Source organism: Dermacentor variabilis, chromosome 8 (genome assembly GCF_050947875.1).
Source record: "Dermacentor variabilis isolate Ectoservices chromosome 8, ASM5094787v1, whole genome shotgun sequence".
In the NCBI taxonomy this organism is placed as follows: Eukaryota; Metazoa; Arthropoda; class Arachnida; order Ixodida; family Ixodidae; genus Dermacentor; species Dermacentor variabilis.
This window is the reverse complement of record NC_134575.1, coordinates 105,877,546-105,904,045: the sequence shown is the minus strand read 5'-3', so window position 1 is coordinate 105,904,045 and position 26,500 is coordinate 105,877,546. Positions and strand designations below refer to the sequence as shown.

Genomic DNA, 26,500 nt, shown 5'->3' with positions numbered 1-26,500 from the left:
TTTAGGCGGTGGAAATACGGTATGTGGCTACATTGATTCAATGTTATGGCAATAACGTGGGCAGTCATTGTGAGAATGGTTCTGCCTGAATTATTTTCTGACGGCTATGCTGTCGCAGAATTGAATCAGCACCAAGGTTTTCTATTGTAGTTTAGTGGTATGCTCTAATGCATATTAGATCAGGTAAGATTAAGAGCACATCCTCTGCGAAGGATATCTTTCATGTGTCGTGTGTTTTGGTCAGACACATATCTTGCTCAGGTTGTCCAAGGCCACCTCGTTACTCAGAGGATGTTGCAAGTGATGCTTCTCATATCGGGTTAGATTAAAGGATTATGGAGTTTTACATGCCAAAACCGCTTTCTGACTATGCGGCATGCCGTAGTGGGGGACTCCGGAAATTTCTACCACCTGGGGCTCTTTAACGTGCACCTAAATCTAAGTACACGGCATATCCTCCTTGAAGTACTGAACTTGAAACTCTAGCGATCCTCTCGTTCATTTATGGTACTCCCGAGATAAACCAAGATAAGTGCAAAAGCTAAGATACTTTCTGGAGGTGTTGCTAGAGGTGTACTCTATAGCTTCGGTAATTAGGAGCGCGGATGCGCCATGTACTTTACGAGCGTCGCTAATGTCAGAACGCCTGCCTTAACAGCGAACCGGAGTTTCTTCAATATATTGATGGGATTTTGTGGGGTTATTTATGGGGTATCGTGCTTCACGTGTGTTTGTCGCCTGATACAGAGATGTGAGCCATTTCTTTTTTGATGGCAAATTCAAATTTAAAGACCTAGCATACACTAGTGACTGGCTCAATTGGCGACTACTTTCTGACAATATTTTGTTAGGCTATATAAAGTGAGGGTGATAACAGACGGCTCCTGAAGCTTCGGTGCAAATATATAGACTAAATGCAACCTTTCGACAACATAGCGCACAATTCGTATGCTTCGTGTCTGTAGACTATGACATTATTCTAAACAAACACGGAATTGTTTCTGAATTGTGGAGTAAAACTCTCCTTCCACTCATTCCAGCATTAACTCAAGTGTGAGCTTAAAAGAAAATCTTACCATTTGTGCGCTTTACCGCACAGAAATGCTGGCATGTTCAGTATGCAATCCTTGTCAGTCGCCAATTAGTTATTGAAAGAAACATTTTTAGAAAAATAGAGCCACGCATATACACATTACGAACTTTTTTTCAAATATATCTGGTTTGAGCAAATGCTGTTTTGTTTCTTCCAGTCCTTAATAGCGCTACAATAGAACTACCATCTCCTGTTGTTGTTTCTTATGGCGCAAAATGCGGAGGTTAAGCAATGCGTTCCCAATAATTATATTATTATCTAGAAATGTTATAGCTGCTCGTGTTTCACGGGCTATAGTGGGTTCTTTATAAAAAGGTGTCCGCCTGATGTAGTTCATTAGACGCAGGACTCGCACCTTTCGTGAAGGGGTCACCAACCGCACGTGCAACACTTCACAGATTAACAGAAGTGGTTACCTACTACGGCAACATGGCATATTCTTCATTACTTATTTTGTAGGCCTTCATGGAGCACTCAGGGGACGCGACTTGCGTATTTTTTTCGTATCCACGGGTTCCTGTTTTCGAGTGCGCTAATGTAAAAATACAGTGAACGCCATCATCTTCTTCTCCGTTACGAGGCTGCTGTATAAGCAGTCTCGTAACGGTTTGCCACAACTCATTGAGAGCTTTGCATGTTATCTATGATGTGAGGATAGTGGGACATGTATATCAAAATTAACTTATTTGTACTGGCTTAAAGAGATGATGGTGCTTCAGGCTTGTGAGTGCAGATTGCGCGAGAAACAATGCCAACGGTAAAACTTTAAAGGCTGGTTATGCTTTGCCTTTAAGACAGGAACGCGCGAGCAATTATAGATCCCTGACTGCTTCTCACGCTTCCCCGCAACTGCCACTTATGTAATGGTAATCTTTACGTGAAAGTTCAGGCGGCGTACGAAAAATGCACGAAGGCGAGTTTTTTGGTAGAAGCGCGGCCTCTTGCATAGGCCGTAGCATAGGGGGTAGTGCACCCCCCCCCCCCAGCATTACATAATTAAATTAGAGCAAACTGCATCATTTTCATATTTCTGTTATTGTTCTGCCCATGTAATATTTAGGTCTGAGAAGATTTAACATAAGGCACGCGCTGTCGGTGTTTTGTTTCGTCACTTTGTTTGTGGGCTGTCATTCTCAAAATGCCGAGGAATAACTTTGTCAAGAATGTATTACAAGGTATGAGCACCTTTGGTGATAGAACGATATGGCAATATAACCCGCATATACCGCATGTTATATAGCAAGGCCTGGCATATACATATACCTAAATATATACTTCAATTTTCCATCACAGGCAACTCCGCCGACGGAGACACCAGATTTTCGATGACGCGGGTCCTTTAGCACTATCCCGTTACAAACAGCATTCTGAAGAATTCAAACCTTGAGAGCAGAAAGCAGACGGTGGCAGCATGATACGATCAGTTATTTGACGCTGTGCTCATTCCACTGGTGGAAAAACTTGTCATCTCATGACAAGATGCACCAGCTGACAGGGCTATTCTGTGTCAGTCGCGCAGACGCATTGCAGTTCAAATCAATCATGCCGGCTATTTTTTACCGGTGATTGCACCCCTCGTAAATGTTTACCGCTTTATGCGGCAACCTTAATTACACGGGCCTGCTAGAAGCCGAAAACATACTCTTCCACACTTTTACGTATCGTTAACTATGCCGGTTATGAGTAAATATCGCTATCATATTTACTTCTCAGGAGTGGATTATCATTCAGTTCTACATAATCTTATCGATGATTCAGCAATAAAATCTTATATGTGGATTTTCGTACAATACTTGTAGGATTCCATTTCGTGCGCGTAATGTTTTACCAAAAATAATAAATATACTTCAATTTGCACGCCTACTGCTTACCCAGTCCCTAGAAACACTGCACGTGATGCATAAAGTTAAGGACTTACTTGTGTTTTTTGTTGATAAAATACGTCGTGAGCAGCGATGGAAGCACTACTCCATGAGAATTTCGATTCCATACATCTTACAGGAGATCCAAATCTTATCTCTTCCGACATACCAACCAGATAAAGGTGCTTATTGTCTGTAAGAAACTGGTGTATACAAATATTAAGACACTTTGAAGCACAACTTCACTGGCATATCAACCTAATACGGTTGCTCATTATCTTCTTAAAATTGCGTGCGTAAAAAGATCACCAAAAAAACCACTGGACGTCGCAAAGTAAAAGTGAGCTTAATAAGATTCCACCAAGACAGCTTGCTGCAGCGTAGTGTTCAAATGCATTGGAAGATACTGGAAGTTCACACTATTTTAACATATTCTTCCTTTCTCCAGGACAAATACGAGCGTGCAAGTTGGTGATAGGACGTAGAGGTTCGGTAGCTTGCTCGATTGTGCGCTCTCATTAAGAGAGAGCAAGGTTAGATAAAATGGAATTTATTCTACATGTGGCTGACAAACTTGGCATGTGGCCAAGTTTGCCATCTCCAGCAATTCGCGCATACTTCCATCGCAAGTGCCCCTGAACGCACCGTCCGACTATCATGAACCGTGTTCGTTCGTGTTTAGAGAATGTGTAAAGCAAAGAATAATATCGGAAAACATAACTGTGCTGCATGACAACATCGAATGGACTGTGTCTTGAAACTAACCATAGAAATGAGCATGCTCTCAAGAACGGAGGAAGCCTAAAAGCAGTGAAGAAGAAACTAGGAATCGGCAATAAATCAGAAGTATGCGTTAAGAGGTAAAGCCGGCAATATTATTATGAATGAGGATAAGATAGCTCAAGTGGCTGACGAGTTCTTAGAGATTTATACAGTACCAGTGGCACCCACGACGATAATGGAAGAGGGAATAGTCTAGAGGAATTCGACATCTCACAAGTAACGCCCGAAGAAATAAAGAAAGCCTTGGGAGCTATGCAAAGGGGCAGCTGGAGGACAGCTGGAGAGAATCAGGTAACGGCAGATTTGTTGAAGGATGGTGGGCAGATTGTTCTAGAAAAACCTGTATACACAATGTCTCATGACCTCGAGCGTACCGGAATCTTGGAAGAACGCTAACGTAATCCTAATCCATAAGAAAGGGGACGCCAAAGACTTGAAAAATTATAGACCGGTCAGTCAGCTTACTGTCCGTTGCCTACAAACTATTTACGAAGGTAATCGCAAATAGAATCAGGAACACCTCAGACTTCTGTCAACCAAAGCACCAGGCAGGATTTTGTAAAGGCTACTCAACAATACACCATATTCACACTATCATTCAGGGGATATCAGAAATGTGCGGAATATAGCCAACCCTTATATATAGCTTTCAGTGATTACCAGAAAGCGTTTCATTCAGTCGAAACCTCAGCAATCATGCAGGCATTACGGAATCAGGGTGCAGACGAGCCGTATGGAAAATACTGAAAGATATCTATAGCAGCTCCACAGCCACCCTAGTCCTCCATAAAGAAAACAACAAAGTCCGAATAAAGAGCGCGTCAGGCCGGCGAATACGATCTCTCCAATGCTATTCACAGCGTGTTTACAGGAGGTATTCAGAGACCTGGATTGGGAAGAATTGGGGATAAGAGTAAATGGAGAATACCTTAGTAACTTGCGATTCGCTGATGATATTACTTCGCTTAGTAACTCAGGGAACGAATTGCAATGCATGCTCACTGACCTGGACAGGCAAAGCCGAAGGGTGGGTCTCGAAATTAATCTGCAGAAAACTAAAGTAATGTTTAACGGTCTCGGAAGAGAACAGCAGATTACGATAGGTAGCGAGGCACTCGAAGTGTTAAGGGCACACACCTATTTAGGGCAGATAATGACCGCGGATCCGGATCATGAGACTGAAATATTCAGAAGAATAAGAATGGACTGGGGTGCGTTTGGCAGGCATTCTCAGATCATGAACAACAGAGTGTCATTATCCGTCAAGAGAAAAGTCTATAACAGCTGTGTCTTATCAGTACTCACGTGCGGGGTAGAAACCTGGAGGCTTACGAAAAGGGTTCTACTTAAATTGAGGAAAGAAGAAGGATGGGTGTCCGTTAAGGGGGGATAAGAAGAGAACAGATTGGTTAAGGGAACAAACGCGAGTAAATGACGTCTTAGTTGAAATCAAGGAAAAGAAATGGGAACGGGCATGGCATGTAATGAGGAGGGAAGATAACCGATGGTCATTAAGGGTTACGGAGTGGATTATTCGAGAAGGGGTGCGTAGCAGGCGGCGTAAGAAAGTTAGGTGGGCTCATGAGATAAAGAAGTTTGCAGGGACAACATTACCCCAATTAGCACGACTGGAGTAGTTGGAGAAGCATGAGGGAGGCCTTTGCCCGGCAGTGGGCGCAGCGAGGCTGATGATGATGACGACGATGATGATGACACTGAAACGCTTCATCAGCAATTCGAGCATCGTTCCTTCCTCGACAAGCTTGGATCAATATTTCTGGTTCTAGTTTGCCGGTTCCGTAAGTACCACATGTGAAGAAACTGCTGATTAAGGCCGAAAAGTTAATGTGTTCATTTGCACTGACTTTATAGCAGTAGAAGCGCTCTTACAACCATGCACAAGTAGAGCTAGACACTTACTTCATGCCGTTGTTGTAAAACACATACTGTTCAAATCCGAAGTGACAGGTTTCTTAGTTCAGTTAGTATGGGGTTTGTATGAAGAGATGATGAAAACAACTTATTTTACTTGATTTATTTGAAGCACAATATACACGTAATTGGGTTGCCATTTTACTTGAGCACAGGAAGACAATATTAGGCCTAGACATAAGCTCCTCTGCTGCGACAGCAGCAGGCTGGCACTGCCGACACCGCGATCTTCGAGAAAAGTTACGGCACGACGCATCTAACGATGACTGTCGACAGTAATTCGATTAACACTCAATATTAACGTAGCAACACATGGTAATGTTGAAGTTGCGTTTATTTCGAATATGTAGTGGTCATTCATAGACTTCAGGCTGTATGTGACGCGCACTGTCTCCGTTATCTACCCACTTTGCTATGACATTCGCTTGCTGAAGTCGCCTACGAGCAGACGACAACGCAGTGACGACGATGTAATGAAGAAGAAGAAATGACGTCAGTGGAGCGACAGAGGCGATGGGGCGACGACAGTATATTTACAATGACATGACGATTGTGAAATGATTGTGATCATGTAACAGCGGCAGTGTGACGACGGCAGCTCAGGAACAATGTTGCCTGAATGTTAATCGCATTACTGTCAGAGGTCATCGCGATATGGGTTCGGCAGTAATTTGATATTTCATACCCGTATTGTTGTTAGTCTCGCGAAAGGAGCTTGATTATCATAGGGAAAAATAAAAGTGAAACGTTTATGTCTGATTTTGTGCGTAAACGTTATCGCCAGTACGTTAGTCCGACATCACTTATTTAAACATATATTTTCATTTTCGGGACGCTATGGCTCAGTAAAGGTTGAAACTTGCTACTATGCAGTCTTTGGCTCTTTTGTAATATAATTTAGCCCACCTTTGTGAATAAAAAGCTAGCGAGTAACGCCGTCAGTGTTGGCGATGTCACGTCAAGCACCCGATTGTGCTTCAAGGCGGCGTCACCGCCCGCGTTTTGCTAGGGTCTTTTCTGATATAAATAAGAAATATTTAACATCAGCAGTCCGAGAGACAGTGACAAGCGAATAAAGACACACATCGCTTCCAACCTGCCACACAGCAAGACACACAGCAACCAATATACATAAGTATCTACCCTTCATAACTAAGAAGCGTAGCGAAGAAGATCCGCGCATTATGAAAGCCTCGCTCGAGGATAGAGCTCGCGCGCTCAGTGCCTGATGCTCGACCAACAGGCCTGCCTGCTTATTCTTCTGGCTATGTTATTAAAGAACCGCGTTACATATTTGGTGGAGGTTGTTAGGCTCTCCCGGACCCTGGAAGTCCGCAGTCGGAACTTGCCGCCCATCATGCCTGACGACGCGAGCCAAACACCACCGTCGGCATTCCCTACCCTTGTATGTCCCGGCTCGCTGCGACAATGGGTTTCACCAATGTTCATACGAAAGCGACGTCGGAGGTTGCTTCTCATCCTACTAACGCGTTAGTGGCCACAACAAATGCTAGGCTACTCACAAACTGTACAGCGCGGTCCTCTACTTTACGGGCCTCGCAAGCGTATGGTTTAAGAACCACGAATTTGAACTTCGCGCATGGTCTGACTCCTTGACGAACTTCACGCAAGTTTTCAGTCTACCATAGTGCAGGAGCTTCGTGCCAAAGAGCACTTCTAGAACCTTCCCAACAGCCCGGAGAGAATTTCACCAACTACAATGAAGACGTCACCGACCTTTGTAAGAGCGTCATTGCATCAACAACCGACCCAATTATATCCGTCATATCTTGAAAGGCATCGAAGACGAGGCCTTTGAAATGCGCCTATCGAAAAACGCACAAACATATTCGAAGTCACTGATCTTTGTAAGAGTTATGATCAACTCCTCGGACAACGTCTCCTGAGCCGGCGTTTGTCTACTCAGGATGCCTCTGCTTCAAGCTTGACGTCAGGCCTCCTGCTCTGCAATGTCAACGACTGCAATGAGTGTGAGTCGAAGTCGCCCGGCTGCTGTCGCTTGTCATTGCCGTTGCATGTGCTACGCCATCGTTGACTCTAACCTTGCGGAAAATAATAGAGGAGCAAGTATCTGAGGCTATTTCGTGCTCGCGTGCACCGCCGCCGCGGCGTGGCCCTATCTCCTACGCCGGCCCTGCCGCGACATTCCTGGCAGCCCGGCCGTTCATAATACCATCTCGTCGGCTTCCTCTCGCGTTTTCTATCAGGTTTCTATCAGGTTACAACACTGGACAATGGCGCACGCCCAAGAATCACTAAATATGTTTCATTTGCGGCATCCCTGGTCAGGTGGCACGCTTCTGTAGACGTCGCTTCTGGCTTCCCCGAGCTGTTATGTCGCTCCAGTTCCGTTCTTCTCACTGCTTTCTGAGTAGCATCCGACATCGTCACAGACAACTGATCCACACGGCGGTGTCTCAGCCCTTGATCGCCGCTCGCCATCTCCACGACACCTTTCGCTTTCCCCAATGCATTGTTGTCCTACTCTTACCAAACATAAAAACTAGTCACCGCGGTTCTCGAGGCAAGAACTGCTTTCGTGTCCAACAACAGAAGGCCTCGCTCTTCCCCGACGAATGTTATCGAAGTATGTGTAGACGGAATTGTTGCCCTTGCACTAGTCGACAGAGAAGCCACTGTTTCTGTAATTACCGAAAACTTTGTCGCTAGCTCAAGAAAGCACTGATTCATGGTTATATTGCGCTCAGTTTTACAAGCACGATATTAAGGAAGGACAGGACGTGGACGGACGTCCACGTCCTGTCCACGTACGTGACAGGACGTACGGATGGACGTGACAGGACGTACGTGACAGGACGGTACAGGACGTGGACGGACGTCCACGTCCTGTCTTTCCTTAATATCGTTTTTGTAAAACTGAGCGTAATGTAACCGTAAACGTTCATCAACTGGCCCCCTTTATTGCATTACTAAAAGCACTGATTCCTTTTTCTGCACTCTCGCCGCGTACAACAAGCGCATAGCACATTAAACCTGTTGCAGCTTGCGATATCCGCTTCACCATTCAAGGGCTCACGTGCGCAGTCGTGTTTGTTCTGTCTGCATGTTCTTAGATCAAGTTTGGGTGGGACTTCCTTTCCGATTCACAGAAAGATATTTTGCGAACACAGCTCCAGTTATTTTTTTCACTTTAGGATGAGTTTAAGGATGACGTGCCTGCTGTGTCCCAGTGACACGCATATTCTAGAGGATTTACCAAAAATGACCGCACACCCAGTGGTACCATACGAAATTTCTAATTCAATGAAATTCAAATAAATAGGAATCCGTTGATTATGTTCCGTTACGGCACAAAAGGCAGGTGTGTTTATAGATACTTATGTGTCGGCATTAAATGAGCATGTGTGATCTAGATGATGATCCTGAATAAACATTTATTGAGCAGATGATTGTTGTCCTACGGTAGGAAGCCTCTATAGTTCAGAAAGCCTTGGAGCCGTGCCGTTTTCTTTGCCTTGTCCTCCTCTGCCCCAGGCGTGTGCCTGAATGTTGCGCTCCAAGAATGCATGTCGTGCTATCCGGATCAAGTGTTGAGTTGAAGTTCTTGAGTTGAAGGATGATATCTTATGTTGAAAAGTGTTTTCGGAAGCCGCACATTGTGTGTGAAAGGTATTCCTGTTCTTCGAGCTACGGTGTCAGTCGCGTGTCGGCCATATGTTCGACGAGTTTGGCAGCACGCAATGTAATTGAGATGTATCATAGGTAATGAATTATGTGAGGTTTGTCTCGTTTTGGTGTCATTGTGACTTCTGCCTGCTTCCACTGGTGAGAGGATGTCTATTATGTAGGAAACAAAAGTTTATGAGGCGAAACAGGGAAACGCTTACAAGCACTACTTTGTCAATCGATATGGGTAATATTAGCTAGTTTGCTGGTACTTGCACTGGCGGAAAAGATACCATTGTACAATACATCCATGAGCATATCTGAACAGATAACGATGGACCCATCAGCAGGTTGCACATGTCATAACTGTGTGGTAGACAAAAAAACTGGAGGACGCTTAAGCTTCGCCTTCAAGAGTGGAACGTGATCGCGTTATCGCACCCCGTTCGCACCGCCCACTCATTCGCTCGGCATGCTCTTGAGTCACACAATGACGAAACGTGTACCTGAGCAAGCGGAACGAACCAAAGAGCTCGGTGTCTCGGAGGGAGTAACTATCTACGCGAGCCAAACGTCGTAATCGGCACGGACAGCCGGGCCGCGACGCGCCATGAAGGCGGCCGCAATCATGGGGCTGACGCCTCGGTGGGATCGTCCTCTATCTCGCTTGGGAGCACAACGCAGACGCATGGCTCCTCGCCAGCAGCACGGCACACATCGCAGGGGACGCTTTCTCACCAGACGCGCTACGGCGCAGCGATCACGCTGAGGCGTCCCGTATCGAACGCTGCACCTAGGAATCGCGCTGTGAGTGGAAAGAGGAGCCGCGTCGCGCGGGCGAGTGGCGCGCCACCTGTCGGGGCAGCGCCGTACATTGCGAGGAGGGGGTCTTTGTGTTTGCCGCAAGATGGCTCTGCTGTGCGCAGAGCGCAGAAGAAATGTAGTGGAAATGTACTTCGCTACTCGTGTAACTGCGACTTATGTTTTTTACATGCTCATAATTACCGATATACACCACCGTATAACTTTCTACGGCACGTTTCTAAGGGAACACAGCAATCTCTAGAGGCGCTTTTGTCCTACTTTGAACCATCGAACTCGTGGCTGAGTGGTAGAGTCTCCGTCTCACACTTCGGGGACCCTGGTTCGATTCCCACGCAGCCCATCTTGTAACTTGTTTTTTTATTTATGAAGTGCCTTATGGGCTTTATCGCTCACGGCCAACGCCACCGACACCGACAGTACCGGCTTTTCTGCGACACGAGCTCCTTAACGCTATCGCGTTAAAACGTTGATCTAGATCTCTTTGAAATGCGCCCTACGTCCCGTGTTGTACCGCTAGAGTTCTTGCCTTCTCCCAAATACATGTACAGATGACTATTCCTAGAGGCTGTGTGGGGCGACAACACAGTACAAATTTCCTGTTACACAGAAAGTCAGAGCAAAGATCAGTTTTCTGCGAATGGCTTTGTATGAGAAGTACCACCGCTATGTAATAATTAAAACGTTGTTAGGATACTTGCAAAACCTAGACACTGTTCTGTGGTAGTGAGACGACGCGGGTTTTTGGCCGCCATTGTGAGGGATAAAGACCTCAGCATACTCTGACGCCCACCAACGTACTATTTTCTTTTCTCCTAAATATATACTTGATATGGCGACCTCCGCTGCGTGCTGTTTGGAAGTACTGTGTCCACATGTACTATTGGTCCCTTCTGAAGATATACAAGAGCGAAAGTTCATGACGGCGTTCATGCACTGACTCCGCTTATGAACTCGGCTGCTACGTCCGCCGACCGTTCGGCCGTACTTGACAAAACATTTACCACTTAAGTGCAGCAGCATTGACTCACCAGTCAGAGATTATATTTAATGAAACGTGTACAATGCACACATGGCTAGTTAGTTATCTGTTCCTCGCAGCGGCGCCTGCATCAACAGGCGTTTGGTATGCTACGATACCACATACCCGAACACACGAGGGTAAGATCCGTCGGCGCCTAGCCTTGCATGGCCTTGTCATGACTGGAGAAAGGGGGTTGAGCCGATGGCGGTTGGCGTATTGCGCTTTCCGTGGATGATTACACACGCGAGTGAGAAAAAAAGGAGGTTGAGGAGGATGGCGTAACCATAGAGAAAGGGATTGAACAAGAGCGGACACTCGGCGAAAATTGGAAACAGGAAACACGTCATGCTATAGTAGTAACATCGACGAATTGGGGCCGCGAGCATCGAAAAAACGAAGTATGTGAAATGAGATTAACAGAAATTGTTTAATTTTTTTTATTCTTTCCCGGAAAAATTAAAAATATCTGCGTATAAATTAAATTAAACTTTGCGGCTAACTTCCGTTGCCTAGCGACAGGTGAACCGGCGAATGACGAGCCAGAGGTTTGCGTCATTCGTCAGACGCACCGCCGAAGCGATAGACCGGCCGCGCATCTGAGCGTTGGACTGTTCAGGCACCCGTCTGCCTGTTTTTCTATTTTGGGATTTAGCCTGGTTTGGTGGCCTCCCGGCGAATTATTGCGTTCATTCGGAACTTCGACATGGCAGCACTGCACCATTGGACTACGGCAAGGTGAGAAAGGTTGTTCGACAGTCTGCGACGCACTTCAAGCAATTAGGCTTACTGCCCGGCACCTAGGCTAGACTTGTGACGCAGTTAACGAAAAACAGCGTGGCTGTCGTGGAGCACTTAATTTGAATTAATCAATCGTACTGGGAGATGTTTGCGACGCTTTCTATGAGCCCCAATATTATTTTAACTAATTTCGGTAGTTTTTGGGCACGCAAGTCGCACAGGGTGCTGTGACGCAGTTTCGCGTGTACTGAATTTTACTGCGGCAAGTTTTGGCGCTTTCTCTGACTGCCAACATTATTGAAACTAATTTCATTACTTTTTGGGCTACCTTTCGAGCGCAGTGGGCGCGCCTGGCGCTGTCACTCGGTTAGCGAAAATCAGCTCGGCCGTGGTGCGCGGTTTCGCGCTTTAATGCACTGACAAGTTCATGGCGCTTTTCTTTCTCTGACGCCCAACATTGTTGAAAATCATTTTCGATACTCTTATGTTATGAGGCCCGCTCGCCGCGCCTGTTGTGACGCAGCGAAAAGCAGCTCGGCCGTGGTGACAAAGTCAGTTTGGCGCGTTCTGAATCTTACCGGGACAAGTTTGTGGCAATTTTTATGTCCCCGCAACAATTTAAGCCTTCTTTCGGTACCCACGCTTGTCGAAAACGCGAAGAGCAATCGTCAAGAGTGATAACACGGGAGTGCGTTGCTTGCGCCTGCAGAACGCACAAGAGAAAAGCCAAGGAGCTCAAACGGCAGGAACTAGTAACTCGAAAATTCTGTCTTCTGAACGGCACCCACGCATCTTGTCTTGAGTGCGAGTAGAAGGAATTCTGCGAGCGTCCAGCATGCTCTGGTTGAGAGCCTGTATTGAGGCCACCTGTGTGTATTCGTAGCGTACTATCGCGTCGGTTGTAGCCAAGTTCGCGAAACGCGCCGCTGCCCGCGCATTCGTGCTATTAAAGTGCAGGAAATAAGTATTGGGGAGAGTGGATTGCTTGGAATTAGAATGTGTTTGTGGTATGTACGGTATTGCTTGGGATGAGTCGGGTATTTTCTACGCCGTGTGTGTAAATACGAACTGCTTTTGTTTGTAATGCCGCCCACTCGCCACTTTCGTACGCTTCGCCTCTACAGGCATTATTCTTACATGTTAATACCAAAATAACGCTTGTATTTTTTTTTCAGCTCACGTCGTCTGGTGGAGCTTCCTGCGGAAACTACTGCTGCTTAACTGGTGCCACAACGCTGGATGAATGCACAAAAAGCCCGCGACGAGCATTTAAAAAGAATAAAATAACCGTTAATTTTGCCTCATTTCACAAGGTGTCTTGCGTCTTTATGAAACTGCACGTGGCACATATTCAATGGAGCCTTGTGAAGATCGTTCGCAATCAATTTTACTTGATAAAATGATTTGCAAATAAATATTTAATAAATAAAAAATAGACATTTGCTGCAAAAGCAAAAAAAGAAAAAAACGGAGCCGGCGTGGCGCGCACCAGCTAGTATTCAAAACGCGCGCGCACAAAACCGAAACCGGAAGGGTGCTTCAGGTTTTAACATCCACGGCGTGGTGCGCTGCAGTCAATTCGGCCGCTGGGCTCTACGGGAGTGTCCGCTCTTGTTGTATTCCTTTCTCTATGGCGTAACTCCCCCCGCCAGCCTTGCACACTATTGGTCCTCGCCATGAGGTCACGTGCTGCCTGCGCGGCTTTTCCCATTACTTCTGGCAACCCCCTACTAAGCAGCTGACGCGCGCACGTGGTTTTCGCCGACGGCTTCACGCGCGCGCGTTTTGTTTGATAGTGCGGATGCTTGTTGCCTTGTTTCGGCGTCACCTGTTTCATACGCGCTCCTAGTGGATCAACGATACTTGCAGAACAGAGCAGTGCCTTCCGCGTTGTTTGTATTTTCAGTGGAGAGCTTCACAAATCTATTCGTTTCTATTTTCAACGTGGTTCCGACTGGCATGGCGGGCACCAGGACATTCACGTGCGAGCGGGACGCCAGTTGCAACTGCCCAGCGAGCGTCAAGTGCTTCCGTGCTGACTTATGCACGGCCGAAGACGCGTACGAGTGGATCTCCAGCTACAGTCAGACTACCAATACAACATGGATTGTCGACTGGGAAGAATATCCTGAATGAAAGTGAATGTTTCATTTTCTTGAAAGTAAACTAAGCAAATTTGCTTGAAAGTTCGAATATTCAACCAGCTAGCCTGTCAGGCTACGCAAGTGTTGCTTGGGCATCTGCCGTACAAGGTAAGCAAAACAAACAGAATGTGAGAAGAAGCATGCTAAACCCTATGCTGGCAACGCTATTTCGTGTACGTAAGCCGATTGTGATCGCCATATTAAAGGAACATTCGCTGGAGAATGTTCGTATGCTGATCCCATTTCGTTATCGATCCCATTTACGATTTTCATTAAAAACAACGCTTTAATGTTAAATATTCTAATGAACTGGGGAATATTATTTCGGTATCGCACGTGTGAGGCTGACGGTGGAGCCGTGCCAGCTGATAACGTGGAACAAGTTTCATTCTTCCTATTCATGCTCCGCAGCATTCACGATTAGATAGGGCTGATTATTCCCCAGTGGTCTTGTAGCTGCATGGAATTCTTATCAATTTTGAGCATACGCTTTGCTCTTTCAGTTGCATTGGGGCACGTGATGGCCAAATCATATTCGCGCTACTAGTAATCAATGCTTGGCCGTGCTAAATGCGTAGCAGTGCCGTGCGCTGCACTCGTCTGAGCGATGTCGTCTACCGTGATAGGCTCGCTTAAGTCGTCAGTTCCCGAATCCGAGCTTTGATCACACAGCGTTAAATTTATTAAACCCCCACACTTAAAAAATAACAGATTACTCTCTGTGTTACTCCCAGTTTCTTAACGTGCCTCTGTTATATGCATTACTAATACACTGTACCTCGACAACAAATCGTTTCTTCATTCGCCGGTATTACGCACTCGAGCCTATTTGCCGCCCGCAAAGGCTGCGCCATTCACGCACGTGGTACGGTGGCGTCCTTTCTTCGTCGGCGCGAACGCAGCAAGAGTCATCCGAATCGTGGCGCCAGTTAATTTACAAGGAACGGCGTCGACGAAGGGCGCATCAGCGATTGTGTGTTGCTCAGTAGTTAGAGAGAGAGAGAGAGATAGAGGAAAGGGGAAAGGCAAGGAGGTTAACCAGAGAAAAAGATCCGGTTGGCTACCCTACACTGGGGAGAGAGGGGAGGGGGAGGTAAAGTAGTAACAAAGTAGAGATAAGGAAAGGAAGGAGCGTAGACACACAATCACAATCGGTCACTGGCACCGAATACTGTCATCGCACAGCACAGTGACACTTGCCGCACTATCAACATCTGTTCAGGCTACAGCCGCCTGTCCAATTCTGTCGCCCTCAAAAACCGCAACAGTGCCCTCGTCGCCCTCTGTTGCGATGGCTTGTGATGGCGGTATTTTAAAATAACTTCCTCTGTGAGAGGTCTTTGGTCAAAGCGCGCTATCGCGGTTGCGAGTGATTGTCGCTGCAAATTATATCGAGGACAGTCACAAAGAAGGTGTTGAAAAGTCTCCTCGTTACCACAGTCCTCACACGTGGCGTCGTCGGCCCATCCAATTCGGTAAGCGAAAGACTTGGTGAAAGCCACCCCTAGCCATAGTCGACAAAGCAGGGTAGCTTTGTTCAGTAGTTAAAATCCTGAAAACCTTACGGCATTAAATTCGCAGCAGGCACTGGGAGCGGCGCGAACCGCAGCGTTGAAGTTCCTGAAAACCGGCGCACTAAATTCACAGCTAACACTCGGACTGGTGCGAAGGAACACGAGTGGAAGCCACATACGCGAAACTTGATACAACTAAATTGTGAATTACCGTGGAGTAACGCATTCGTCAAAATGGAATATACACCATTCGCTCGTCAGGTAACGTAAAGGGCACTTTTGAAGAGTTGCATTCATCACACACCAGAAGTAGCGAAAATATCTTCCGTAAATGAAAATTTATGCGGCTGCTGTCACGACTTCTTACCTGGAAGGCGCCATCTAATGAAACCCGCAGTGCGCGGTGCGCCCTAACGTCCGAGAACCATGTGCGCGCGTCAGCTGCTTAGTACGGCATTGCCGGCAGTCATGGGAAGAGCCACGTGGGCAATACGTGACCTCATGGCGAGAACCAATAGTGAGCAAGGCCGTCCGGTGGCAGTTGCGTCGTCCTCCTCACCCTCCTTTTTTTCCCTCTCGCGTGTGGAATCATCCGCGGAAAGCAAGATACCACGGATGAAGGAAACCGAGGAGAGCTCCTACCCCCTCCGCGCGCTAGGAGAAAAGTGTGGAGGAAATGACGTAGTAGGCTCTCTTTTGTTTTGCTGTTTTTTTATTTCTTTGCTGTAGCGGCCGCGCCTTTCGGGGCACAATGGCGGCTTTGTTATTCTTCTGTGTGCTCACACTTGTTGCTCCGTAGGTTTCGTACCGTGGCAAAGGCGCCATGCGGGCAGGTTTGCGTCGGTCTCCGTGTCTTGTTGCTCTGCGTTATCTGGACCATGCTCTACCGGATGTTGCTGTGGCCAGGTGGGACAGGAGTAACTAAAGTTCGTGAAATGAACGCGCATGCAACGGTGTACGCAATGTACCGCGCCACGGCAATGGCAACGGACGAAGGAATATCCCCGGGAAATATTGCCCTCTTTGGCGGAATCATGCTAACGTGCTAACGATTGTTTAGTATTGCTGCGGAGCGCGCGGGTCCGAGCAGCACGGTTGCGCGCAGCTTGGCGTGGTTTCGCGAGAAATGTAAACACGAGAGGACAGCTGGCCCGATAGGCGGAGCAACGCCATGAGCAACGCCAACATCCGGCTTCACTTTCGCTTCACAAAGATTGTCGTCAGGGCCTCTCCTGAGTTTCCTTCCTCCGTGAACGGTGCCAACATGTGCTCCTCGCCACTCCGTAGGCGCTTCTCGAGCACGGCGCAAGGACCCACGTGATGCTATGAGGCCAATAGCGTCGCGGCGTCAGCCTCGGCCAGAGCGCGCGACCAGGAGGTGGCATCACAGAACACCTATACAAACTTAGAGAAGGGAAACTGTACCTTCCACAGTGCTACGGAAATAAGCGTAGCGGTGGCGTCGTGAACAAAGTATGTGACCACAGGTGGCGCTGTACAACAGGAAACGGAAACGGGGTTTTGCACAGTATGGCCGTTGGCTTTACCAGGTGTTCTGTGGCTTTACTGGGTTTCTGGCTGCTGCGCCTCGATCGTGCTCCCGCCAGTTAAGTTGCTGTGTGGCAAACGTAGCGCCTACATATGTATGTAGGCGCTACGTTTGCCACACAGCAACCAAACTGGCGGGAGCACGATCAAGGCGCAGCAGAATATATGTAGCGCTGAGTCATATCGAGTTAAGGCACACTCTGAACTGACTTTTAAGGGCATCCCGAGCGGTTTTTCGTTTATTACGCCGCCGTTACCCCGAGTTGTGCCGCCGCGCTCCAGCTGTTGCATTTCGTGTAGGGCTACTGACAGAGTGCGGTTTCCAGGTGGCACGATGGCCTCGACTGGAATAAACGCACACACCAACGATTGAGTAAGCTTGAAAATATTTTATTTGCATTTTACAAGTACAACAAAAAGCACACGTCTACGGATCCACACAAACGCGGTTACATAGTCAAGAACATAGTCAAGAAATGGCTCATTAATAAGGGTAGCACAAACGCACAAGAAAGAAGACCTAAGCTACAGAACGTACAGTCGGCTGCTAAACATAATAATTTCCCTGTCACCGCGTGTCACTTTTATACAGCATCTTTAGAGCACTACCAGGCCGGGTAATTTGGCGGAAAGAACGCAACAGCTTACGGCCGTCAGCTGCCTCTTCTTTACGGGTGTCATAATTATCCTAATCTCCGCATCAACGTCGTGCAAGTCCGCATACAGGTATCTGTATCTGAACCATATGTGCCAGCTTAATACATGTGTAGTGAAATTATGATAACCACTGCGTCTTATCAAACGTATTGGGTTTGCAAATGCGCATTACAGCTGACGGAACGACATACTGTAAGTGAAGCACAAGAGAACAAGGACAAAAGGAGGATGCAACACTTGAAGAAGAAGTGAAGAATTAGTAGGCGTACAGCAAACAAGCGATGACGGAGAACACACAATGATGCATCGGGTGTTCTGTGACATCGGTTTGCGTACTTAGGGTGTTATGGAGATCAACGGCATAAAAACGTACCTTCAAGCGTATTCCGTCAACCTCCGCCGCATTTATTATGATAATCAACGCCTAAACAAAATGAGGCACTATTTTTTGCCAAGAGTAGACCTCTTTACAGCAAGTCTGTGTAATGACTCGCAGACGAAACCAGCATGCTTTCGAAAATGTTTCACCGCCGTAGTATTCGAACGCCAACGGCCAGGAAACACATCGATACCAATAGGCTGTCGGCTGTCGGTGGTTAATCAAGTACAAAAATCTTGACGCTATGACTAAAAAGCAGCTTCAACAATCAAATTTTAGAAAAATCAACTGCCTATTTGCCTGAGGTAAAAAAACATCCTTAGACACCTCGATTGTTCATGTCACTGGTTTGTGTAAATTAAAAAAATTCAGCATGTTCAGCGCCCCTAGCAGAGAAAGCACAAATTAAAGTATTCGACCAAATTACAGTAGCTCCACTTGCGCGCTTACGCTGAAACGCGCCTCGATTGATTTTTCGCCCTCTGTGGCCATTTGTTGAACTTGAGAGTGTGCGGGGCCTGGTGGCATTCTTCAAAGCGTGGCACTACTTTAAAAAGTTTAAGAGGCTTTAGGGTGTTGGGGCCTTTAAGGCCCCCCCTGGCGGGACGTTATCCTCAAGGGACGTTAGCCTCAGGAGCTCAACGTAGTGGTCGTCACGGCGGCATACAACAGGGGCGACACCCTGTGCCTTGGTCTACATATACAGATTCGATCGCCTTAGAAAGAAACCCTATCAAGCAGGAGCCACCAAAACAGTGCGCTTCAGAATGCCTACACTGATGCAACAAAAGTTGGTCGAGCCGAGATCCCCAAGCCTCGCCCTAGGATCACGAGAGCAACGCCTCTTTCTACTACTAAATTCTCAAACGCACTTCCAAACGTCAACATCCTCAGTAAACACTATCCAATTCTCACCAGCAATCAGAAACTCGAGATTTTTCTTGACCCACCCAAAGTAGCCTACAGACGCAACACTAATTTTAAGGATATTGTTGCACATGCCAAACTAAGGACGAAGGCGAAGTCATCATCAGGTCGTTGTGGCCGCCACAGGTGCTCTACATGCAGGCTTATTCAATTTACCACTACAATAAAAAGTACAGCCTCGAATTAGTCACACAAACTAGCTTCGAGTTTCACCTGCACATCAAGCAAGGTAGTCTACAGTCTATAATGTGCCGCTTGCAGCCAACAATATGACAGATTCATACAAGACTCAACGCCCATCGCGTAGGTAAAAAACACAGGTTACCTAAAGCAGTACCCAGCCACTTCAGTGAACATGGTCATATATTCGACAAAGCAAGGCTCTATATACTACAAACAAATTTCCATTCCCCTCGCAAGAGGAATAAATGCAATCATACGTCATGCACAATATTAAATGCCTACACCCGACGGGACTTAATTTGGCACGTGGCAACTTAGAATGGCTAAAACCTGTAACCTAAACCTGAAATTCTCATACGATCAACCAAGGCAGAAAACACATTATGTTACCAGTTAGCCTTAATTCTTAGCCTTCACGGATTCCTTCATTCCCAATTTTTCTCTGCATACCACTTAATTTAATGTACTCTTCCACATTTTACGCATATATCAACTGTACGACCCTTTTTTGCATATACACCTGCCCCCTGCCGCTTTTACTTATGTGACTTTCCTATTTGTTATTTCAGTTTTGGTTCCCCCCTTTTTCTCTTTTTTCTTTTATAGTTTGGAACACACTCGCCAACACATAAAATACTGGTCAGACCAAAACTCGAATACGCATCATCCATATCGCATCCTCACCAAATTTACCTCAGCAACGCATTAGAATCTATACAGAACCGCGCCGTAAGATACATTCACTCAACATACTCAAAGGATATGAGCGTGTCACCATTAAAAGTAGAGTCTGGTTTGGACACATTAGCGCACCGTCGCTTCATCACGAGCTTATTATTATTATTCCATAAATTCTACACCAGTTCGCTTAGCCACGCACCTTACATTTTACCACCTTCACGCATATCGCTACACACAGGCCACTCACTAAATGTTGCTCGTACTTGTGCACGCACTGTCACCTGCTCGTCATCAGTTTTCCATCGCCCAGCTAAAGACTGGAATGGCCTTCCCCATCACGTCGCTGCTATTGCCACCTCATCAGCCTTGGTAGAAGTAACAAGAGTCCTTTATGTAAAATAACACAGTGGGCAACCTCCTGTATTTCTGTACGCCCACCCTTTATGTAATACCCCGCAAAGGGCCCTTAAGGTAATAAAATGAAATGAAATCAGAGACGCCAGGATACCTTTTTCGGTGCCTCCGCCACACAGGGTGATGACGCCACTTCTGTATACTGCCGTGACGACGCCTACGTTGAGCTACTCTAGCTAACGGCTCTTCAAAGACCAAGCCGCTTCCTTCCAGGTACACCTTGCATTGCATCTCAGATTCCTTGTCGCCATCTTAACTCCTTCAGCATTACCCGACGCATTGCTTCTACGCTACTCAAGTCATCCATTCGAGTTATATTTTTGGGGTCTTTCTTGTTACTCGCGCGCTGATGGACCGACCGGTTCTTCTAAAGCCACAAAAGCATGTCTCCAGTGACACCCCTGAATGCTCCCTAACCATTCGCTCCCCTAACACACTCCTATGCCTTTCTTTTTATTTTCTTGTGTATTTTTTCTCCTGTTCTTTTTTTTTTCTTTTTTCTTGTTTTTCTCCGCACCTTCTCACTCTGCCCCTTTTGTCCCTTTCGTCTTGTAAACCACGCTTATAGGCGACAGGCGACAGTGCGCCTTTTCTTTGCCATCTCTTCCTTTAGAACCAGCCGCCACTGGCAACAACCGCACGTGACGTCACTCTACTAATCTGTTAAAGCCAACATGCCGAGGACGGCGAGGCCACCTTTGATAAAGATAGTCCTCCTACCGAAACGTTGGCCAGCCTTTCTGAGGCACCTTACTCCTCTTTATAACTTTTATACTACAGTGTGCTACTACATTTGTCAGCCCCGTTCTTTAGTGCAGCTGGTTATATTCCATCTTCGTAGAAAACGTGATCATTCCTATTCTTAAACAAGGCAGGGACCTATCTTTACCTATCTTTACCTAGCAGTTATGACCGATAGCATTCACGAGCTGCCTTTGCAAATTATAAAGATATGGTAAGGTAGCGCTTGATCTGTGCGCTGGAAAGCAACAAAATCCTAGACCCCTGCCATTGTGGTCTCAAGAAAAGTGTGTTCATAATAGACCAACTTGATCACATTGAGTCAGGTATTAGAGATCCCTTTATACATAGACAACTCTGTATCTAAGTATTTCTGCACCTAAGGAAAGATTACGATACGTTATGGTGCTGCGGAATTTTCCGAGATCTTTTGACGATGGGTGTCCATGGCAACATGTTAAATACAATCGAAAGTTATCTCTGTAATAGCACAATCCGCCTAAGAGCGGTAACGCTTTCTCTAGGCCCTTCACCCAAGCGACCGGTGTAACGCTAACGGGGTGCTCATTTTGACGCTGTTTATTGTAAAAATAAATTGCCCTCATACTGTAATTTCACACACAATGTTTTATTCTGTTTATGTCAACAGTTTGCAAATAGGCTTCAAGTTATGCAATGTTGCCATCTGCGAATGAAAAGATTAACTCGGAATAAACAAATGGTTAAGATGGGGCAGAATAAACTGGTTTTAATCTCCCCCAAGTGCACTTAAGTAGTCTCTACAAACAAAAGAGGTGTAAGGCCAGTCCCAATTGTTTAAATCAATGAGCGCAAGCTGTGTTTGAGCAGTGAACTTAAGATTTTAGGAATTATTTTAGATTTTAACCTCACGTTTATTTCTCGTCTTAGGCATCTGGTGACACAATGCCCGAAGACAATGAATCTTTTAAAGCTATCACGCACAACATGGGCCAGTGATCGAAAGGGTCTCCTGAACTTGTATAACAGCCTTGTCCGCTCACGTTTTCATTACGTAGCTATAGCTTGTCATTGAGCAACGCCAAGTGCATTAAAAATATTGAACACAGTTCACCATCTGGGTATCCGACTCGCGACCGGTGCTTTCAGGAAAGTCCGATACAGAACCTTTATGTAGAGTTGAACCAGTGGTCACTAATCTCCAGCGTTACCCCAGTATTAATCTGAAGCTTTACATGTTTTCTGAGAATTAACGCGAGCATCGAACATCCCTTTTATTCAACCATAAACAATATGACCGCTGCTACTCTCTTCCATAACCAATCTGCAGTGAGAAAGCCATTCGCTTTGCGTGTGAGGAACCTCAGTGTGGAATTCGGAGTTTCGGTTCTTTAACATTGGCTTACGACCCCAGAGAAACTATTACCGCTATGGCAGTGGCATCTCATCGAGTGTAAGACATCGTTTGTAGGGGTCACTAAATACGCGACAGAAGCACGAATTGAGATGCATTTGCTAGTACATCAGCCCAAGTACTGGTGCACAGAATCTTACACAGACGCTTCTAAGTCACATGCCGGGGTGTGATGTGTAAGGGACATGCAGCGCCAAACGATGAAGATGACGAGAGGAAAGCGTTCGAAACGGCACGAGTGCAGGAGCAGAAAGTTCTAGAGGCAGGATGCGTGTGACCCGAGCCGTGATCGGGAGAAAAGTAGCGCTGAGCTGGCCTTCTCTTCGTGCCTCTAGCTGAAGAAGGTTGTCTGGCCAGCACCGTACTGGCGACGGGACCAGCGGGTGCTCGATTGCGGAGGCCATGATGCTGACATTCCGAGGCGGGGCCGGCAACCTCGACGACGTTTGAGCGAGGCTCCCCGGATGTGCTGCAGCCCCCGCGGTAGTTCTAGGCACTCCAGCAGCAATCTCCTTCCGAAGAAAGGCCAGCAACGCCACGTAAGACAGTCCCCGGAGTGCCTCGTCGTCACTTGAACGAGGCACTGGACAGAAGCGGCGGCTGAACCCATCGCTAGGCCTCCGGCTGATTCATGGCCCCTCCGGCCGGTTCACGGATTCTCCGGCTGATAGTCAGGCGACGGCATCTACAGCATCGTCGGGAGTACCGACCGTGAACGGGTTGTCACCAAGCTCAGGCTTTGAGGCAACACAAGCCGTGACATAAACAAAGAACATTCCATTTTTCAGCGAAGCGCCCAGTGAGGTCTATCTGGTCAGAATGCTGTAATCACTGAGGACGAGAACTAACGTGGTCAGCTACAGCTGTTAGCTTTGTTTGGGATGGGTTGAGAATATTGCGTAGGATCTTTAGGTATGTGCATGATTATTGAGTGTTGTTAGTTTTCGTTTTTTTGGTGATTTTTGCTAGGGTATTAAACCCTATGTGCGGTGCCACTCGGCGTCCAAATTTCCGTCTCTGCAACGCACGGTCCCGACATCGGTGACAACGTTGGCGTGCCCTGCCCTGATTGCATTCCTGCCAAGTCACCGATTATCCGGAGTTGCAGAGATGGAGTCGGAACATGTGGCGGCAATAGCTAAGGATTTCACTCATCAAAGTAGGAGACGATGATGCACTTTGACAAGGCTCTACATGAGCACGAAAAAAAGCACGGACGAGCGCTCGAAGAGCACGAGCGTGCGTGCGAACAGTTCGTACGAGAAAAGGAAGTCCTGGAGTTGAAGTTGAGTGTGGTATTTTCGAAGAGTGGGAGTCGGGCTCCAGCCGTCCCGATGTGAAAAGCCGTTTATTGAACACATACAACCATATATAAAACGAAGAAAAGAAGCGCCCCCTGGCGAATAAGAACTCATATGAATAACGAAACTGAATACAACATACTCCCTCCCTCATATTTAGTGATTAGTTCTTCATAAGTATTAGTAGGGAAACCTCAAGGCTTGTACACTGGACTTTTTACACATATTTACAGAGTATGTATACAACGTCAGACCGCCGACTAGTTGGTCTCATAGTCTTGGTGCCAGGCCGATGGCCGGCGCTCTCGGTTCGGCCGCTTTAGACGTCGCACTGGCGACGATGGCGACTGGCACGTAGACTGCTGCTGCAGTATGCCAGGAGACCGCGCCTACGTCCTGGAAAAGGCGGCTCTAGCCCGGCAGGCCGCAGCACATCGGGAGACCGCGGCTTCGGCTTGGCAGGCTGTAGCACATCAGGAGACCGGGGCTGCGGCATGGAAAGCTGGCCTGGTTCCCAGGTGCCCCTTTCCGGAACCCTCGAAAGGTTGGAGGCATTCCACGTACGTCCGTCTCCAAGTCGGAAAGAGGCTGGTTCCCTCCTCTTGATCACCTTAGTTGTTGAAGAAAAGGCGCGGTCTCCCTTGAATGAACGGACAAAGTCGCCCACGGATATCTTCGTCTTCTTGGCGGCTCTCCTTTTACCCGTGTAGTGCTTGCTGCTCTGCTATTGACGCCGAACCCTTTGACAAAGTCGCTTGTTCTTCCGCAAATGCTGGTGCTGAGAAACCCATGACATCCAGCCTGGCTGGGGGCATTCTACCAAGCAGCAGAACTGCTGGGGCGACCGCGGTGGTGGCGTGCGGAGTACAGCGGTAAATGGCAAGGTATTCTGTGACAGCTTGCCGGAGTGGTCGTCGTTCGAGGAGTGAGACTTGAATGAAGTTTTTCAATGTGCGATTGAAACGTTCTTTTTGCCCATTGGTTGGCGGTAGTATACCGAAGAATGTGAAAGACTGATGCCTCTGTTTTGCAGGAAAGTGATGAACTCACGCGAAGTGAACTGAGGTCCATTGTCACAAACGATTTCTTCTGGGTAGGCTTCAAGGGCAAAAACACTTGTTAAAAAGTCTTTCACGGTACTCGTGGACCCTTCAACGCAAAAATATACCTCCGGCCATTTAGAATGGTAGTCAACAAGCGTTACAGCAAACCTGATGTTGTGAGCTGAACGCTTCAAAGGACCAACAATGTCTAGGTCAAGCTTATACGATGGTTACTCAGGACATTCAACAGGTTGCAACGGTGCTGGTGATGTTTTGGCAGACTTATCTGCCTCCAGGCAGATGTGGCAGTTTTTTTACTTCCGATTCAACTTGATTATCGATTCGTGGCCACCAGCACCACTCACGCAGTCACGCCTTCGTGCGCGTGATACCCGGATGTGTCTCGTGCACGGTGCCGATGATCTATGCCGTGAGGGAGGACGGAACAACGAGGCGCTCTCCACGCAGTAGCGTGTTATCGAGAACAGAAACTTCTTCCTGCATGGGGTAGAATGGTTTCGCCTCTTCCGGTATGGACCTTTTTGATGCTTCCGACACAATACAGGGCCACCTGCCCTTGGTGCGGTGCCACACCTACACTCTACCACATGACCTGGAAGTGCGAACGCAACAAAACATTTCACAAACACGAACACCCGAGTGCGGAGCAATGGGAGAGTCGGCTCACCAGCAGCGAGCTCACGGCCCAAAGGGCCCTAGTGCAGCGCGCGAGCGATGCAGCACGACTCAGTGGAGCCTTGGAATAGGGGCCCACCCTTGCTGAAGAGAAGTCTCAAGTCGCCAGCGCCATGAAGATGAAGACGATGGAGACCTCGTAACCGCGAAACTCTTAAAAGACTTAAGAAAAGTTTTCACTCACTCACTCTCCGCAGGCGACAGTGTACGAGATCCGAAAGCGGCTGTGCGGAGCTCGTGGCCACATTGTTGCTGCAGGACTGCTCCTATCCCACAGTCGGACGCGTCGGTCGACACAATTACTGGCAATGACGGATCGAACATCTGGAGCACTGTACTTGACGAAAGCATTTCCTTGACCCTCCTGAAACTGCTGTCTGCTTCGGCGGACCAGATGAATGGCTCATTTTTGCGAAATAAGACTCTCATAAGCCCAACCACTTGGGCCAAGTATGGGACAAACTTGGAGTAGTATTCTACGAGACCCAGGAACGAACAAAGGGTGGCAACGTCAGTTGGCACTGGTGTGTTAACTATGGAGTCTGTCTTCTCAGGAAGTGGCGAGATACCACGTGCGGTGACCCTGTGCCCTAGAAATGGAAGTTCTGGAACGTCGAAGAGGTATTCAGGCATTCGGTTTCAGACCTGCGTTTTTGATCTTTTGCAGCATGGTCTTCAAGTTTGAAAGGTGCTCTTTTGCGGTCTTGCCAAAAATGATGACATCATCAATGTAGGACAACACGCCAGGACAGCGGTCAAGGATTGTCGCCATCATCTTTTGAAATACCTCTGGGGCAGAAACCAACCCAAATCAAACTTCCTTAAAACGGAAAAGGCCGTCATGATTGATGAAAGCTGTGAGATCTCTGCTGTCAGCGTGCAAGAGAACCTGATGGTAAGCGGAAGACAGGTAAAGTTTTGCGAAGTGTGTAGCGCCTGCCAAAACGTGAACCAGCTCCTCTGTGTGGGGCAACGGG

General features: G+C 47.3%; 1 protein-coding gene across 1 annotated transcript in view; it reads right to left on the bottom strand.

The window, feature by feature from the left end:
• Positions 1–26,500, bottom strand: part of LOC142591213 (uncharacterized) — a 162,762-nt gene that overhangs the window by 49,785 nt on the left and 86,477 nt on the right. The window contains exon 4 of the mRNA XM_075703574.1: positions 3,012–3,158. Coding sequence (XP_075559689.1) covers positions 3,012–3,158 — 147 coding nt within the window. The remainder of the gene's footprint in view (positions 1–3,011; positions 3,159–26,500) is intronic.